This window comes from Aethalodelphis obliquidens, unplaced genomic scaffold, assembly GCF_003676395.1.
Source record: "Aethalodelphis obliquidens isolate GAN/ISIS:26980383/991018 unplaced genomic scaffold, ASM367639v1 scaffold70, whole genome shotgun sequence".
Lineage (NCBI taxonomy): Eukaryota > Metazoa > Chordata > Mammalia > Artiodactyla > Delphinidae > Aethalodelphis > Aethalodelphis obliquidens.
This window is the reverse complement of record NW_020838014.1, coordinates 8,081,983-8,099,765: the sequence shown is the minus strand read 5'-3', so window position 1 is coordinate 8,099,765 and position 17,783 is coordinate 8,081,983. Positions and strand designations below refer to the sequence as shown.

The 17,783-nt window shown below is 40.1% G+C and overlaps 1 protein-coding gene across 5 annotated transcripts in view; it reads right to left on the bottom strand.

Moving 5' to 3' along the window:
- The window catches only part of PDE4DIP (phosphodiesterase 4D interacting protein), a 192,408-nt gene that overhangs the window by 79,106 nt on the left and 95,519 nt on the right, over positions 1–17,783 (bottom strand). For 3 of the 5 annotated variants that reach the window (XM_027091139.1, XM_027091138.1, XM_027091137.1), the window contains 9 exons: positions 7,300–7,431; positions 6,458–6,577; positions 6,125–6,217; positions 5,777–5,989; positions 4,730–4,888; positions 3,753–3,866; positions 3,426–3,563; positions 2,530–2,709; positions 1,425–1,619 (listed from right to left, as the gene is read on the bottom strand). In XM_027091139.1, the coding sequence (XP_026946940.1) occupies positions 1,425–1,619; positions 2,530–2,709; positions 3,426–3,563; positions 3,753–3,866; positions 4,730–4,888; positions 5,777–5,989; positions 6,125–6,217; positions 6,458–6,577; positions 7,300–7,431 (1,344 nt within the window). Of the gene's footprint in view, positions 1–1,424; positions 1,620–2,529; positions 2,710–3,425; positions 3,564–3,752; positions 3,867–4,729; positions 4,889–5,776; positions 5,990–6,124; positions 6,218–6,457; positions 6,578–7,299; positions 7,432–13,955; positions 15,833–17,783 lie in introns of those variants that run through there. The other 2 variants (XM_027091136.1, XM_027091135.1) reach the window with 2 other exon arrangements.

Below are 17,783 nucleotides of genomic sequence, written 5' to 3'. Positions count from 1 at the left end.
GTCATAACTTCTAAGGGAAATAAAAGAATAACCTTCCAGTTTTAGTATGTAAAATTCAGACTCTTCAGGGATTTGGACATAACCATCTTAGAGGTAACAGTACATTATTAATTTGCCCTAATAAAAATCTCTGTGAAATTATGAGAAGAAACAGAGTGAATAATACACAAGACATCTTGTGCCCTATATATGATCTATCTGGCTTGGTACTCTTTTTCTAGCAGTGCTGCTTTTAGCACTGCTCCTCCAAGTGTGGCTCATGGACCAGCGGCATCACCATCACCTGGAAGCTTATAAGAAATGCAAATTCTTGAGGCTACGCTTTTAAAAAGCTATTCAAGGGATTTTTCTGCATATAAAATTCGAGAAGCAGATTTAGAAGAATACAATCATTACACTTTTTCTTGCGTTGAAAATCTTTTGTGATCTCAGGCATCTCCTAGATTCCATTATTTTACTACCAGCAGTATATTAAGTGTTATAAGGCTAATTCTTTCAAATTACAAAGGGGTGAAAAAGAAAACTCAAAGACTTGTTAGCCTCTTGCCAAAGACTTAAATAATTCACAATGATCTTGTTAGGTCTATTCCAGAAGCAATTTCTGCAGCACATGGCAGCATGTATCTAACAAAATGTGTATTTACTGCAGTGGGCCTAAGAATTGGATGAGTGGAATATAACCATCCCATAATATAAGGAAGCATTAGAGAATATTATTGTCAAATAACATAGGCAAATGATAAGAATCTAGTTCCCTCTGAGAACTGACTAGGGAGAATTCGGAGTGACTGGTCCCTGAAATGCAGCACAAGTCAACTATACCAGACTTTCTCTAGCCTTTAGGAGAAAGATACGTGAAAAGGAGGGTAAGTTAAGAATTTACTTTTGAAATATTTGTGTACCATTATTTTGAAATTACTATATGCCATATTACTATGAGATTGTTTATTCTCATCATGGCCTTTGAAAAAACACAAACTTTTTTTTCTCTCTTAAAATAACTCAGATTTTACATGAATTAAGAGAAAATATGGAAAGTATAAGTTTTCCCATACCCTGGCTAGAAACAAAATATCACTCAAGTCTTGATCAGTTAGAATCAAAATCAAAACACTCCAGAACCCTATATTCCTTTCTGTCAAAATTATCAGAACATTAAGGAAAAGAAAATGTACATAATGAATTTAATGAGTGGGGACATGTATTATTTAGGTACCCTCCAAATGCAAAGTGTTCTAGAAATATTTCATACTCTGATGACTGATGTAAAACTGTAGTCTAGTTAATAGGCTGAAGGAGAAGAACTAACAGAATGGACTGTAAAATGACGTAAATTTTACACTTTATAAAGTTCTAATGCTTCCTATAGTGCAGACTATAAACGCACTAAGTGGTACTCTTCTGGACTGGGCATTAGTCCTTACTTGGCTCTCCTGCTCCCTGCTGCTCATGGACTGAAGCAGGCCCTGAATCTCCATTTCATATTCCACCACTTGTTTGTTTCGATCACTTAGAAGGTCCTGCAGCATCCTTTCCTTTCGCTGTAGACGCTGGCACAGCTCCTCAGCTATCTCACTCTGTCCTGGTCCAAGTTTGCAGAGCAATGTTGCACTAAGATCCTAATACAGGAGAGACAGTGTAAGTTTTGGAGGAAAGAATTCCATCTACTGTATATCAAAGGGCTTAAAAGAATCTATCATAGAAGAGAGAGCAAGTATGATGTTTTATTCATTTTTGTTCCCGCAGATCCAGCATAGGCCTGGCACATAAAAGACTGTCAATACATGCTCAGTGAATGAACACTAACAATACAGAAAAAAATACTTAGAATGGCAACTTACATATTGTTTTCTAAAATAAGTCCTTGCCCTATAATGCTCTGGGCACATAATAACGTTAGGTGCGGATAAATGGGCACTCGGTTCATTTATCTCATTTATCTACTCCCGTTTGACTTTATAGGGGGAACACGAAATGATCAGCTGAAAAAAATAACAAGCACTGTATTTATTAGCATGGTGATGAAGCTGCTAGTTCTACACTGGAGGTAATACATGGGGGTTAAAACTGTGGAGCCAGATCGCCTGGGGTGCACACTGGCTCTGCCACTTATTAGCTATGTCACTTTGGACAAGTTGCTTCACTTCAGAAGTCTGTTTCCTTGTCTGTCAAAGAGGAATAATAGTATGTACCTCATAGATTTGCGAGGATTCAATGAATTGACATCCATTAAGCTCTTAAGAAAGTGCATGACGCAGCATGAGCACCATAACAAAGGTTAGCTATTGTACTGTAGGTACATTTTCTAGATCTCATTAATTCTCACATAACTTCTTTGAGAAAGATAATTGTCCCCTTGAGTTTATAGGTATAGGAAAAAGAAGTCCCAGTGAAAGCCAGTGACCTGCCCAGAGACAGGATGGAATTAAAGACTTGGGTCGCCGGCCTCTCAGACCTCAAGAGTCCTAATGCAAGACTGAGATTATGGCATCACTAAACCAGCTGCCCTTAAGTTAACTAAATTCTTGCCTCCACTTCTTTGTTCCTGTCATGCAGAGATGTCTGTAGCTGCTGAATGATACTTTCTTGCTCCTTCTGCCAATGGCTAAATTTCGTTTCCATTTCTTCTTTCAGCCATTGGAGGTTTTGACAGCTGGCAGACAACTGTTCCACTTCCAGGCCTTTGGCCCTCAGGAGACTCTCCATACACTACAGTCACAAAGAAAGCAGCCGTTAAGTCAAAGGGCCACCCCACACTCCTCAGCATAAACAGGAAACCTGATCCAACTTTACATTATCTCCTAAGTTATCTATCAATTTCTTTTGCAAAAGGAAAAAACGTAGTATCTAATCTAACAATGCCATACTAGTCTATTTGTTGCTTTTAGAAACTCTCATCTGGTCTGTAGAGAGATAAGTATAATGTATGTGTTAAATGAAGTACTTTGGAGGAAGTGAAGAACTTCAAGAAGTGTCAGATGGTTAGATATTTAAGCTCTAAAATAAATATACAAAAATAGCCCAGAGTAAATATTAATAAGAAAAACAAGTGTTCTGATTGTGGCTGTACACAGACATGTTAATAAGAAATATTAATGAGAAAAATACAATATAATAGCTGCATCTGAGCAACGTTTATATAAAAGTATATAAATATTAGCAAGGATTAGAAATAAATTAGAACTATGTATAAAAATCCATATTCACTGCCCTCTCCCACAAAGTTCACAGTAGAAGTGCTAAAACTTCTCACTCGCTTATGTATAACGACAGAACTAATGACCGCTATTTTTGTTTGCTTTTGTATATATATTTTTTAATAAAGCAAATATCCTGGTTTTCAGAAAATGATGGAAGGGGTGATGTTTCAGGTTTAGAATCCAAGTGGGAGAGGGATACCAAGTCGTGACAGATTTTGCTCTTACCTGCATGGTAGCTTCATTGGAGGAGAGGATACCGCGCAATCTCTCTAAGTCATGATCTCGCTCTCTCACGGCAAGACAAAGTTGACGCAGTTCTTTTTCTTTTTCTTCTAGACTGGAGAACTTTTCGTCTATAGCCCGCTGCAAGCAAAGTCAGCATCCCAAAGCTCCACAAGAGTCACTATTCTGATCACTCTTATTCAACAAGATTCCAAAGATAAAGGAATGGAAAACCAACTCCCAAAAGCAGCAAATTAAGTAAATACATTTCTGAAGTCCCCCTGTGGATGAAATAATCCACAGCATCATAAGCAAAATTATGGTACATACCTCTAGAGCAACATCTCTATCTTGTATTCTTTGCCGAAGCTTCTCAAGCAACATTTCATTTGCTTCAAGGGTTTTGTCCGAGTTATTTCGATACTGCAGGAGCTCCCGAAATTCCTAATGAGACCAAAAAATATTTTCCTTTATTCATTTATTCAGTATTAACTGAATTTCCACACTTTGTCAAGGAATTTGTGAGTGATTCGGGATAAAAAACAAAATGTGATCACTCTCAAGGGGAACACAGTTTAGCAGAGATGACAGACATACAGAATGTCAACTATTCTGCATCACATATACGCAGGTGTATACATATACGCATGTAGCAAGCTACTAGGGGAACATGGGCTGCATTGCCTAACTCTGCCTGAAGGTGTCACTAAAGTTCTCACAAAAGAGGTTACATTTGCTCTGAGTCTTAAAGGACTAGGAGTTTCCCAAGAGGCTGTGGGGTATCTCTATCAGAGAAAAAAACTGGCACAACGTATGTATACCATGAAAAAATTATATGCTCAGCGAAATATAAGGGATCTGGTGTGACTAAAGCTTAGAGTAGGTGGTAGAACTGATCAGTCTCTTCTTTGGTGCTCCATTTTTTCCTATAACTTTCATTCATCATCTATATAACTCTGGAAATTTCTATACAGAGGTCTTCAGTGGGAGCAGTGGACATATCTTCTCTTCATTTTCCTCATACCTAGCCTAGTATCTAACTCACAGAGGTGCTTAATAACTATTTGCTGAATATTTATTGCTTAACTGTTTCAGGTCTGTATTTCTTGTTTCCTACACTTGCTGGTTAGCATCTTGGTTGACGGATTGTACTTTCTATTTCTTCTGAATCCTCCTGATTCCCACCTCTTAATGTTCTACATGTAGCAGGTACTCAACACAGGTGGACTAATGTTTTGAGATGATATGAACATAAATTCCCGAGCTCTAGGAACCCAGTTGTACTTGAAATCATTCTGTGGACTCACCTGAAGCAGCTGCTCTTTGTGACTCAGACTGTGGTTGAGCTGCTGGATGTGTTGCTCGTGGGTGCGAATCTCATTGTATTTTTCAGCCTCCAGGGTATGAAACTGTTGGCCCTTACTCTGCAATTCTCCTTGTAGCTGCTGCAAGGCTTTTCGCAATTCCTGAATTAAACAGATTCCCTTTTCAAACAATCTAAAATTTTCACAGGGTCATTAGATATGGAGGCCTTAAAACTTTCAAAGCACAGAGAACAAAAAATAAAGTAGCAAAAAGTGCCATTCTTAAAATTACTCTAGAGATACTACTACACATGAGTCAGATATGATGTGGGAAATCATGGGAACCGTGGATGGGCGTAGGATGTAAATTTGATATTACAGTTCAATACTTATTTTTGGCTTAAAAATGATACATCTATATAAGTACTAAGTGGGACTCTGTTCTACCATAAACCTGGATCCTTTACTTTACAGTAAGCTCAAGGATACAACATTCCTACCTATCCTTTTAAATCTTAAAAAAAAAAAAAAAGATGGCATTTGCTCTAAGCGAACAAGAAACCATTTAAGAATTATGTGTTTTAATTTTAAAAAACATACATGACTAATTGTGCACGCCATTCCTCTGACTTGGTTGGTCTTCCCACTTTTCTGTCTCGCTGACTCTTACCCACCCTTCAAGAATAATCTCACATATCTCCTCCTTTGTGAAGCTTTCCTGATTCCCTTCCCCGGTCCCTTGTATATATTCCTACAGGACCCCTATATGCCTCTTCCACAGTATTTACCACATTGAAATACTGTTTACGTGACTGTCTTTCATACGATATTACAAGTAACTTAAGAGGAATAGAGCCTGTGATATTCACCCTTGTATTTCCAGAACACAGCCCCAATACCTGGCACATGGTATAAGGGCAACAAATGTTGAGCTGAATTACTTAGATTAAGTAAGTGACTCAAGGGTTCAACACAAGCTATCCTTATAAAAAGTTACTATCAGGGCAAAGTCTGCATTTACACAGTGCCACAAAATGATTAATGATTTACTTGGTTATGTTTCCAAGAAGCCTCTTTCTGCTGTTCTCTCTCCTGTGCTGCAGCCTCTACAAATTGCACACATCGTCTGGCATCAGCCAGCTGCCGTTCTTTTTGTCGTACCACCCTCTGGAGCTTCTGTATTTCAAGCTGGCTGCAGAATAAAGCGCTCTGAAGGTCAAGCAGAGCCACCTGTTGCTGAGCTGGGGAAGTACCCTCTGAGTTCTGAAAGGAGAGTGAGAATCATCATCACAAGGAGGGCAAGCACTGAGCAGCCGACAAGAACAACAAGATCAACACTGTGGCTGCGAGTGGCACATGCTCAAGTGATGCCTCCTGTCCCAGGTGACCCTCACATACATGAAGTTGTCCAAGTTGACTTTGGTGCAGCATTTCTCGAAGCTTTACCATTGTGTCGTTTTGACCTTCGATCACCTGGTACAACTCCTCGGTCTGAAAACAAAGACAGGGAGTACCAAAAATGTTAGCGAGCTAAATATAAATTCCGTTATCTCGCCTGTACAGATTTTGGAAGCAGGACTATTCCAAAATTCCAATTTAGATGACACTACAGTTTCTCTAGGCTAAGATCTGTTAGTCTGACAATATCCAATTCAACAAATTATAGAATACTTGTCTACTTTGATGGGAAAAATTGTTTCCTCATGGGTCCTTGACTGCCAAATATTTTACCTCATTTTCCCTGCTTTTCAGAGTTTCCTTGAGGTTTTGAATTGTACCATCTTGCTTCTGAGACGACTCCTGGGCGGACTTTAGTTCACAGCTCATTTCATTCAGTTTTTCTTGAAGAATCTGAATTCACCAAAGAAAAACAGTTTGGTAGGTCAATGATTTCTTTTAACCTCAAATGCAACCATGAAGTCCTTCCTCAAATCTAGGTTTAAAGGATTTCTTAGGGAATATTACCTTATTAATTTTTCCCCACATAGCATAACCATTAAAGTCCTAAGTCAATCAGCAACAGAAAGTAGCAGGACATGTGAAATACTTCTTTTAATACTCAATTGCTTCAATTCTCATGCACTGTGCTTTCTCTATGACGGCAGCCATACTGGGGGTACTGGTCCACATGAGTCACTGTGGACCTTTTACACGAAGACCAAGGAGCTTCTGCTATCTACTACAGGACAGGACACAAGGGTACACAAAGCCAGGAGCACAGCATCCCAAATTGTGGGAATTTTCTTCTAAGCAGATGTTAAAACCCATGGGCTCTACAGGGGTAAGAAGTTAAACCAAAATCAAAAGCATGAACCTCTTGTCTCAGTGCCTTATACAGTTGAAAACTGCACTCATGTTTTATTATCAGACCTAAAAGGCACCAGAAATTCTGATCTGTGCAGAACAGGCTAAAATCTTGATGAGAGATACAGGAAAGAACTACACTTTTAAGAACATATTCCACAGAGCACCAGGCATACACAGTACCCATCTCCCAGGTCCTACTCGGAGAGGTTAACGCAGACCCAGCTAGAGCCAGTCACGTTCTCAAAAAACCCTGTGATCTCCGATACCTTGTTGGTGGCCTCTGTTTGCTGGATTTTTTCCTGGAGTTCTGTCAAATGGGAATCAGATACAGCCTGCTGAGTTGTACCGGTCTCACCTGAATTCAGCTTTGGTTGTCTGAGTAACTCTTCGGTCGTGGGCTAGGAAGAAGCAGTGAGACGATTAAGTTAAGCGTAGCCAACAATAAAGTTTATCTTCAAATGTCTTTGGCATCTTTTGCCAGAGACTTAGAAAACCAGCCTTGCTGAATGGCTTATCAGTAATTCCTGAAGCCAGTCCTGTTCCGCATTCTGAGTACTGATTCACTTCCTCTCTAGCTCCCCTCCCCACCTTTCTCTTTCTCTATTCAGTTAAAGCAAGTAATTCAGAGATTAAAAAGAAGAGAGGATTTTTTTAAATGCTTATGATGACCAAATATTTGCTTTATCCTATTTTCAATCAGGGAATTCAAAAGGTCAAACTCACACCATCCCTAAGGGAGAAAAAGTTATAGTTCAACTATCTTTCTTACAACATGCCTATTCACATTATTGGAAAAATGGGTAGATTTCAAATATGGACCATATATTAGATAATAGTATTTAATCAATACTAAATTTCCTAACTTTGGTAACTGTACTGTAGTTATGTAAGAGATGTCCTTGTCTTTAGGAAATACATGCTTATTGAGCGTAAAGATGCATAATATCTGCAACTAATTCTCAAATAACTCAGGAATAAAAAAAAAATGTGTCTATAAACAGTGAGAGTGATAAAGCAAACGTAGCAACATATAGCAACTGGTGAATCTGTGAGTTCTTTGTACTTCTCTTATGACTTCTCTAACTTTGAAATTATTTCAAAATAAAAAGTAACAAAAATTAAAATAAATTTTAAAATCCATAGGGTCTGGGAAGGAGGTATGTTTTATAGGAATATCGATTCACCCAAAAGATTCAGGTGAAAAAAAATCTATTTATATTTGGGATGATCAGACTAAGATAAACTTACTGAACTGTACCTAATATTCATTATGAGCTAAGATACAAAAATAAAACTTTAGCAATTCACTATGGCATTAAATTCCATCTCTTCTCTCCCTGCCTATCCCCCCTCCCTTTCTCCTGCACTCCCATTAGGGAAAATACAAATCCATTAGGAAGAGAAAAAAGGCAGCTATATTCATTTTTTCTTTACCTCACATGTTTAAGCTCTGATTACCACCTTCTAGGCAGTGGGGTTTCAGCTTACCTTAAACCCCTTCCTGACAGCAACTGACTGGAAGTATAAAGATTTCAGAAGAAAAATCTTTTCTATTCTTCCAGGGCTGTTCATCATTTTTTAAAACATCTATGAAGTACCCCCTAATATGCAAAGCACTGTCGGATTTGGAGTGGGGAGCTAAATGATAAAAGAACAAGGAAATACACTAAATATGAGCTAGTGACAAGCCCTATGCTATAAAATAGGAAAGCATGACAAAGTTGTTAAGTTACTTTAAAGTGGTTGATGAGTGGAAGGTCTCTATCAGGCAGCGTTTAAATTAAGATCTACATGACAAAGAACCAGCTCTGCAAAATAAGAATAATCTTATTGAGAAGAATAATCCAGGCAGAGGATCAACTAACGGAAAAGACCTCGGGTAGATATGCCCCTGGGAAAGAGAAAAGCCTACGTGGTTAGAGGAGCACTTTCCAAGAGAAATATAATATGAGCCACATATGTAATTTAAAATTTTCTAGTATCTTCATTGACTAAAGTAAAAATAAATAGGTAAACTTAATTTTAATAAAACATTTTCTTTGACCCAATATATTATACCTAAAATATTATCATAAGCATGTATTCAATATAGAAATTATCAAGATACTTTACATTCTTTCCATAATAAGTCTTTAAAATTAAGGTTATACTTCACACTCACAGCATATCTCATTTCGGACTAGCCACATTTCAAGTGCTCAGTAGGCACACAGGGCTAGTGGCGGCCTTTCTGGAAAGCACAGGGCTAGAGCATACTGGGCAAAGTGGATGGTAATACACGATGAGGTGGAAAGGCAGGGAGGGGCCAGATCTGGTGTACAGAACCTACATCGGAGGTAATGAAGCTGGATTTCATTCTCATTGAAATGAGAATGGACTGCAGGGTTTTTAACGGAAAAGTAATCAATCATATTTAAATTTTAAATAGCTGCTCTGTGATGAATAGATTGTTGGGAGCACCAATAGGAATAGGAAGACCAGCTAGGAGGCTGCTGCAGGGGAGAGATAATAGTGGCTTGGATTATAGTGGTAGTAATGGAGGGAGAGAGAAATGGATAGATTTGGATATGTTTTGAAGGTAGAGTCAACAGGACTGGATGGTGAGACAGGGAGAAAGAGAAAAGTAGCAAGGATAATGACTCCTAGAAAAAATTGAGATATTTGTTGTTGTGGGTATAACAGGGAGCCTTGCACTGAAGCGATGTGAATTATGTCACACCATGGGAGAGGTAACTATTTTAATAGATATTTACAACAATTCTGACTGATAAATAATTTTATCATTTATTTAATGATAAAACATTCTCTACCAAACTTGCCTTCTTACTTCCTCAGTGTAAAACAAATTTCCAACAACATCTATTACAAGATATTTTTCAAATTTAAACTATAACAAGCAGAATTAAATAGCTTCAAGTTTTAAATGGTCATATTTAATCACTTTAAACCAAAGAATCTTAGAGCTGTGAAGGACACTTTATAAATTAGCCATCTGGTCCAATCCTATCTTACATTTGAGGAAATGGAGACTTAGATAAGTAATTTGTCCAAAGTTACACTGGAAATCAGGAAAAGGATCCAATTAAACCAAATGCAGTTAAGTTGGTAACTTCCTTTTCATCTTTATAAACCCATTGCCTACCATAATGCCCAGAATATTGTACGGACCAAAAGTTTTTGTTTAATAAAGTAAACAGAACAATAAAAACAAAAGCAAATTAACAAAAATAGGCCTGTCTCCTAATTCCCAGACCATTGCTCTAATCTCTCAGTGGTTCTCTTAGAAAAAGACCAGATAAATAGATAAAAAGGTAGATGTTTAATTTATGCATTTCAACATCAACTTTAAATCCAAAGGATGCCACAGAAAAGTACATAATGAGTCTGGATCTCATCTGAACCCATCCTGGCACGAATCATCACAGGAAACCCCTAATTTGGTAAATGTAATGTATTGACCTAAAGGCTAGAAGATGTTTGTTTCTTCTTTATTCATCATATTTTATTATTTTAAATCTCAGGAAAAAAAATTTCCTTTCAGATAAGTCTGCCAAAAGAGTACCTAGCAAAGTCCCACTGAGTAAACAGCTCATAATGAATCTTGTGAAATATCAAGTACATAAACCAACCACTCCTATGAAGATTTTGTAGAGCCTGAAATCGGTAATACTTGATTTGGTTGAATCAGTGTTAATCTCCATGCTATCAGTTACTAAGATCATGTTGTAATCATAATATAATTTTAAATTCAGTTGCTTTTGACTCAGGACAAATGCTTTTCAGCATCAGAAAAGAGAATTGCTTCCAGGCCTAAGGTTGCATAAAATAAGACCTTTAGGCTAAAAGGCAGTTATTTAGATCTTCTGGATTAACAGCAGTTTTCTTGACACTTTCATAGTCATAATAGAAAGTCACAGGGCTCAAACTACTATAATTTTCTATCCTATTGTTAGCAATAGGGGATACACAAGAACTATCAACTAGCATAAAATTAAAGGCCTAATCTTTCACCAGCATCTAATGCTTACCCCTTCCAAAGGGCCTGATCTGGGTTACATAGCTAAGCTATAGAGAGGGATAAATTTATCATAGCCATACAAGAGCAGACTCTGGCATTGCAAGGCTTGAAGCAAAGGTCTCTTACTCTCTGAATTTAGATAGAAAAGAAAAGTGCACGTGAACCAGAGCTGAATTAATGTTTACCAAGGGACCACACCCCTTCTATGACAGCTTTTCTATTGTAGTTCAGGGCCAGACAATAAAGAAGGAAATTATCAGCTAGAATAAAGCTTCAAACCTTTCTTTAGATATTTGACAACCTTGGGTCTTCAGACATAAATTCTGTAGGAGGCAAATAAATCAGTTTGCATAATGTCAGAAAATTAGTAAGCAGGAGAACTACACTGTTGCAGTTTTTCTTTAATATAAGAAAGAAAGAAGGAAAGAGAGAAAGAAAAAGAAGAAAAGCAACCAGGAGGCATTCTGATGGTGATATTTAACAGTAACCAGATTAAACAAAGGAATCAAAATGACCTTACAGAACAATCCCGCTCTTAGGAGAAGAGCTTTTCTTCATATTTGTAGCAGAATTTAGCTAAAGGAAATTGTTTTTTCTTTCAAGTTTTTTCTTTCTACAAACTAAAAAGAGAACTATCAAAAACAATTTACACTTATTTCTATTCTATCCACATTTGTTCAGAAACAGACAAAAATCAGTCTGCCTTTGTCCCACTTAGATCTGCTTTTGCCATAAAGCACAACAGGCCTTAAGGTGCTTAAAAGTCAAGACTTAAACAGTAGATCCAGAATCCAAAACATACATTTTATCTACAAACACTTTGAGCCCAATTAATCTATTTCCTTCCACATTCTTAATTATTGGAGAAAACAGCACAACAATCAAATGCCATGATTCTTCAAGCTGAATGTTTTCTTCCTCCTCTCAATGTTTTATTATTCTACAAACAGTAAAGGCGGTAAGTCAGGTTACAGCAGAAAGGTCAAACACTGCTGTGTTAAAGGTCTGTATTTTTCTGATTCTAAATTTAGTGAAGAAAAGGGACTTGACCTAAAGGTACAGTTACCATATTTTAAATATGCTCATTAGGATGCCAGATTTCTTCACAGAATTCCTAAAGAATCCTCCTGCAATCCTTAGGGTATAGAAAGAAGGTCCTGCACTTAAAACAAGTATTTATTTAATTCAATGTACATAAGACAATGTGGTTTAATATACAGAATAAAAAGGTCTTGGCTGAGAATGGTTAGCAATCTTTGGCTCTGCCTGGGCTAAGTTATTTAAACCATGAGCTTTCCATACCTCTAAATTGAGAGACTGCGTGAGATGATCTTTAAGCTCCTTCCCAGCTCCAAAATTTTTTGAGCCCAGGCACCAAGAGAGTATTTTTAATTTAATATGGAGAAAAAACTCCTCTTGTTTTACCTGTAATTTTCTAAGTCTTCACCTTTCTACAATATTGGCCATATTTGAAAGGGGGGAAAAAAGGTTATTTCCCATCCAGCCTGTCCAAACTATTTTTAGATCCTAATATGAAAACACTATGTTTAATTTGTGACATCTATGTCTGCTCACAGAAATACTGTATTGTAAAGCCCAAATTTAGCTGTGAAGCTCAATGAAAGAAAAGGAAGCAAAAGAAAAGTACACAAGCGTTAGGCATACTAAACATTTTATACAAACGAAAACACGTTTTAAACTTTTGGATAGTCATATTTTTATGTAACACTTTAATATATGCTACTTCTGACAATTTTGTGCAAATTCAAAAATATTTCTCCCATTTCCTCTTTCTAATTGAGATGCAACTATTATACATAATAGAACTATTTTTTAAAAATTTCAAGTGACAATCAACAATTTCATTTAGAAACTCTAAGTTTCCCGGATGATGCTGACTGGTAGCAAGCTTTCCAAAAGTGCCTTCTAGATTGTACACCTTTGTAATGGTATCACTAGAGAATCTGTACCAAGTAGAACATGCCAGATGTTTCACAAAATTAATTGAACCTAGCATTTACTGTTGCTGTAGAAACAAAATAGCATCTGTCAGGTCCCTGTACTAGTAGCTGAATTTAAAAGGTTGGTATGAAATCAACTGGGCAGACATGAACAGCTCAGATTAAGATCAACTGTCATCTTCCAGTCATTAAGAAATTCATGAGTACAATGGATAAAACTCTCCTATCATCGGATAATGGATGAATCCCTACTTAATATCAAACTTCTTCAAACAGAGCTCAGTATACAAACTGGCTGTAAAGAGTTTTTGCCTTAACATTTTAAATGACGATACTTGACTGCCCAAGTCTGTTTTATGAGCGAGTCATCGTTAGTCCTCAAATGACCTCTTAATTTATTTTAAATATTGCCCAGATGTTACAATACTTTGGTGGATTAATAGGTTTTTCCCCAAACCTTTACCCTAAGCTCTAATCAGTTTGAGGCACACGTGCGATGAAAGGCTTAATGCTCTAGGGAGGGCTAAGTAGCAGAACTAACTCCCTTACAGAATAGGAAAAACATTCATAAATCTAAAAATGAAAATAAAAAAAGAAGGGGGTAGGGGATAGAACAAGGAAGTAAGAGGAAAGAGTTCTAGTGCCAGAAATAAGATTAAATGCTTTTTATAGGGTAAAGGTGAATTAGAAATCTTTCTCTTTTTGTCTTAAAAGGTGTGCAATTTTGATAATTAATGGGACAGCCAACAGATAATCTTATAAAGAGGATTGTGAAAAACAAATTATTTGAATCAATCACATTTACTAAAGGGGACACAAATGGGCTCAATGATTAATTTCCTCAAGTCTAGAATATTATTAACCTTCACCTAGACAGAAATCATGTGAAGCCTGAGGCCAGCTAACTTCAATCAGAAAGGCACTATGCAGCCATTTTGTATACCTGGACCCGAAGTGGCAAATAATCTTCACAGAGATCATCCCACAGCTCCTGGAGGTCTGAAATCTCCAAGGGATAACTCACGGATGTCTTGTAAAGGGGTTTCAAAGACCTGTTAAGGAAACCAGAACTAACTCCATCTGTCATGATATGGCCAGGCCTGGTTCCAGGTGGGCTGGATTTCACTGGAATAGGAAGCTTGCTCCCTCGGGGGCTCTGGATGGGCTTATAATCAAGACCTTTAATCATGCTAAGAGCTAGCTCCAGCTTGTGGTTACACATATGCTGTGGGGCCTGTTCATCTGAACAACAGTCACATTTTACAAGTTCCTTTGCACTTCTCTCAGGTTCCTCTTCCTTTTGCTGTGGAGGACTAGCCTGGACACTTGCATCCAAAGATTCCACAGAGGATCCCGGTGTCCCTTCTTCCATGCTTTCTCCATCTGGGGGTACCTTCACACTTGGTAAATCCGGTGGCCCAACCTCAGACAATGCTGGTTCTTCAGTGCAAATGCTGGTGGACCACCTGGTAGAAGGGCCATACGAGATACTTTTTGCCACTTTTCGAGGCACCTTACAAATGGCTTCATAGTCTGAATCAGCAACCCGCAAAGCTGCACAACCACGGCATCTCCTGGGTCGGTTTCCGGGGCCTTCCGAAGCATGACAGCTGTGTAGCTCCTGAGTCTGATCCTCATTTTCTACCCAGCACTCAAACCCTGAATAGGCAAAGTCCTCTTGGAGCAGTGCAGAGTATCTTACATCGGGTAAGCCGGAAATGTCAACCGTTCCATTCCCTGCCTTGGTCTCCGCGCCAGTGTCATCGTTATTCTTCCGATACATGCTAGCAATGCAGAACTTGAGGCGGTCCTTCTCCAGCAGCAGCTTCTGCAAGCGCTCGATAGAAAGGGCTTCGATCCGGGCAATGACGGTGTCGAATCTATAGATCCGATCAAGCATGAAAGCACACTTGCTGCAAGCAAACTCAGCTTTGCCATCCCGGGAGACATCCTTGCCCAGGACGTGCGACAGCAGAACCTGGAGGTTGAGCTTGGATGCCGTGTGGAAGATCCAGCGCCGCTGGTTTCCGCACAGCTCCCGGGCACAGATCCTGCAAATCTCCTTCATCTTCCCTCCTGCGGTTGCCGAGCTTCCCTGATGCGGCTGCTGCTCGTTGATCACTCACTAGCGCTTGGTTGCGTCCCGTCTCCCGCCCCGGTGGCCTCCGATCGGCATGGCACAGCCCGATGGGGTCCCCACTCTGCAGAGGCGCTTCGCTGCCACCCGCGCGCGGGCTCTGGGTACCAGAGTGGTCAGCCCCGCCCCTCGGGGAGGGGGCGGGCGAGGAAACACTTCGGGGGCGGGATGCTGAGTGACATCAGCGCAGGCCGCGCTGAGAACCTGCCATGTCTCCTCCAGCTGTCTCTCCCACCAGCCGTGGTGTCCTCAATGTCCTCCCTTTCAGCTGGCTGGGTTCGCGGTCCACAAGCGGCCGCCCGCGGCTGACGCAAAAACTCAGAGATTGAGGATCAGATTTCAAGATGGCGCCAGAGGCTCGGCGCCTGCGGCCTCCGGCAAACTCCTCTGGGAGCCGTAGTCCAGGAGGCCGGCTCCTCGTTCTGCGCATGCGGGGTGGCGAGCGCGTCCCCTCGCCCCCAAACGACTTTAGTGCTGCTCGCGGTAGAGCACAGACCTGGCTAGCAGTGAGTACCGGAGTGGAGAGCAGGACGGATGCCGACCTCTGCTAGGCCACTTTTATCTGCTAAAATTTCACCCCCAAAGCGCACTAGTTCCCTCACGGATCCTCCCTTCCGCCCTTGCGGGATGTCCCAAGGCTCTGCTTGGGGAGGAGAAAGCCGAATCCCCTCCCCCTCTCTCCACGGGTAGTGCCACGTACTCTGGATGGAGCAGCCTGGCAGCGCCACTAGGTACCGCTGCGCGCCGCCTCCCTCCCTCCTGCAGCACCCCCCTTCCTCTCCCTACCCAGTCCGGTGCCTGGATTAAAAGGCCCCGGGTCTTCACAAGCGGCCGGGGAGAATGGGTTGATAAACCGGAGGTGGCAGGTAGGGCGGATTTTAGGAGGCTCAGTTCAACCTCCCCCTCGACTGTTGGGAGCACCTAGAAAAGAGGACAAGTGTTTCTCTCCTCGTGATGTTGCGGTTGAGTTTAGCAGTCCTGGATGATTTGCCCTTTTTTAGAAAAGAAATCGAGAGAGGGCACAAAGCAGTCACCTGAGAAGGAGTCCAACAAAAGCCACATGAATGCAGCTGGTTAACCAAGATTTTGATGATAACAGAGAAAATGAGCTTTTTCAAGAATACAGACACCTGAGAGTAGATTGCCATCACCGAATCCTCTTTCAGGTTCAGGTAGACTGTAGGCCTTATTTTGGGGGTGGGGAGGGGAGACAAACACGAGAACAAAAGGCCTTATTTATCTGAGCAAGAGTCCAGAGTATCAGAGAGTGCTGCTGTCTGCAGAAGTGGAGCTGGGAATTTCACTGACTTCAGTGAGTATCTTGTCTTATTCAGCATCATCTAGTAGTAAGTCACCCAGCCTTGGGTACAGAACTTAGACTGCACACACAGAGTGGAGGGAAGCTGGAGCTCTCTCTAGGTGGAATCGAGGTGTCAACGTCCGTTTATAATAAACAGTTCTCTCCCTGGCTTGAGAGATATGCAAACTCCGGATGGGAGGAAAAACAGTCCCACACAATCATCTGGAGTTTTCCCAGAGCAGGACGTTTCCCAATTACAATAATGCCAGATTTCACTAACTTGACTTTGTGAGATAATAAGGCCAGCAACAGTCGAAGTATTTCTGACCCTCATCTCCAGGGCACAGCCCATACTCCTGAACCTGGAGACATTCAGATGCCTTCGATGAAAGCCCATAATTAACCCCCAACTTCTTATTGAGCATTAAATGAGATGATTTGGGGGAAGTGCTTTAACAGATTTTGGCTCATATCATGTCAATAATAATAGCTAATATTATTATTTTAATATAATGCAATATTTTAAAGTAATTTTAAAGCTTTACGGGGCTCTGCACACATAAAATTGTATCACTCTCTCATTTAATCATCAAAACAAAATCTTAGTAGCTCCATCGTGAGAGATTAGAACAGCCCTTAGAGCTTTGGCTTTAGTAGGCTACAGAACTTTGCATCTGTGATTTCACCTAAAGAGGCATGTTCTGGTCCCAAAACCAAGAATGTAAAATAGAGTTCCAAGTAAAACTCACTACAGGGCTTCCCTGGTGGCGCAGTGGTTGAGAGTCCGCCTGCCGATGCAGGGGACACGGGTTTGTGCCCCGGTGCGGGAAGATCCCACATGCCGCGGAGCGGCTGGGCCCGTGAGCCATGGCCGTTGAGCCTGCTCGTCCGGAGCCTGTGCTCCGCAAGGGGAGAGGCCACAGCAGTGAGAGGCCCTCGTACCGCAAAAAACAAAACAAAACGAAACAAAACTCACTACAGGTGCATTTTTGCCTATCTCTAGGTATTATCTCTAGGTATATGAGCTTCAGAGTCAGAAGTAATTAAGTAACAATCGTAACAATCTTTGGAATCCATAGTGATCTATAGAGAGGCAAGGAGTTTCTGGCCTGCCAGGACACTACCCTAAAGAACAGCAAGGACTCAAAAGTGCAAAAAGTGCAAATTAAGACATTAATCAAGGCCTCATCTTTGAATGTGGATGGGAGCCACGTTTTCCTATTGGGGAAAATGGTAATGAAACAAAGTAATTAATGAAACAAAGTGCTCCTGGGGAGCAAACTCTAAATAATACTTTGTATTATTCTGTATTCCTTAATAAGATTTTGCACCTG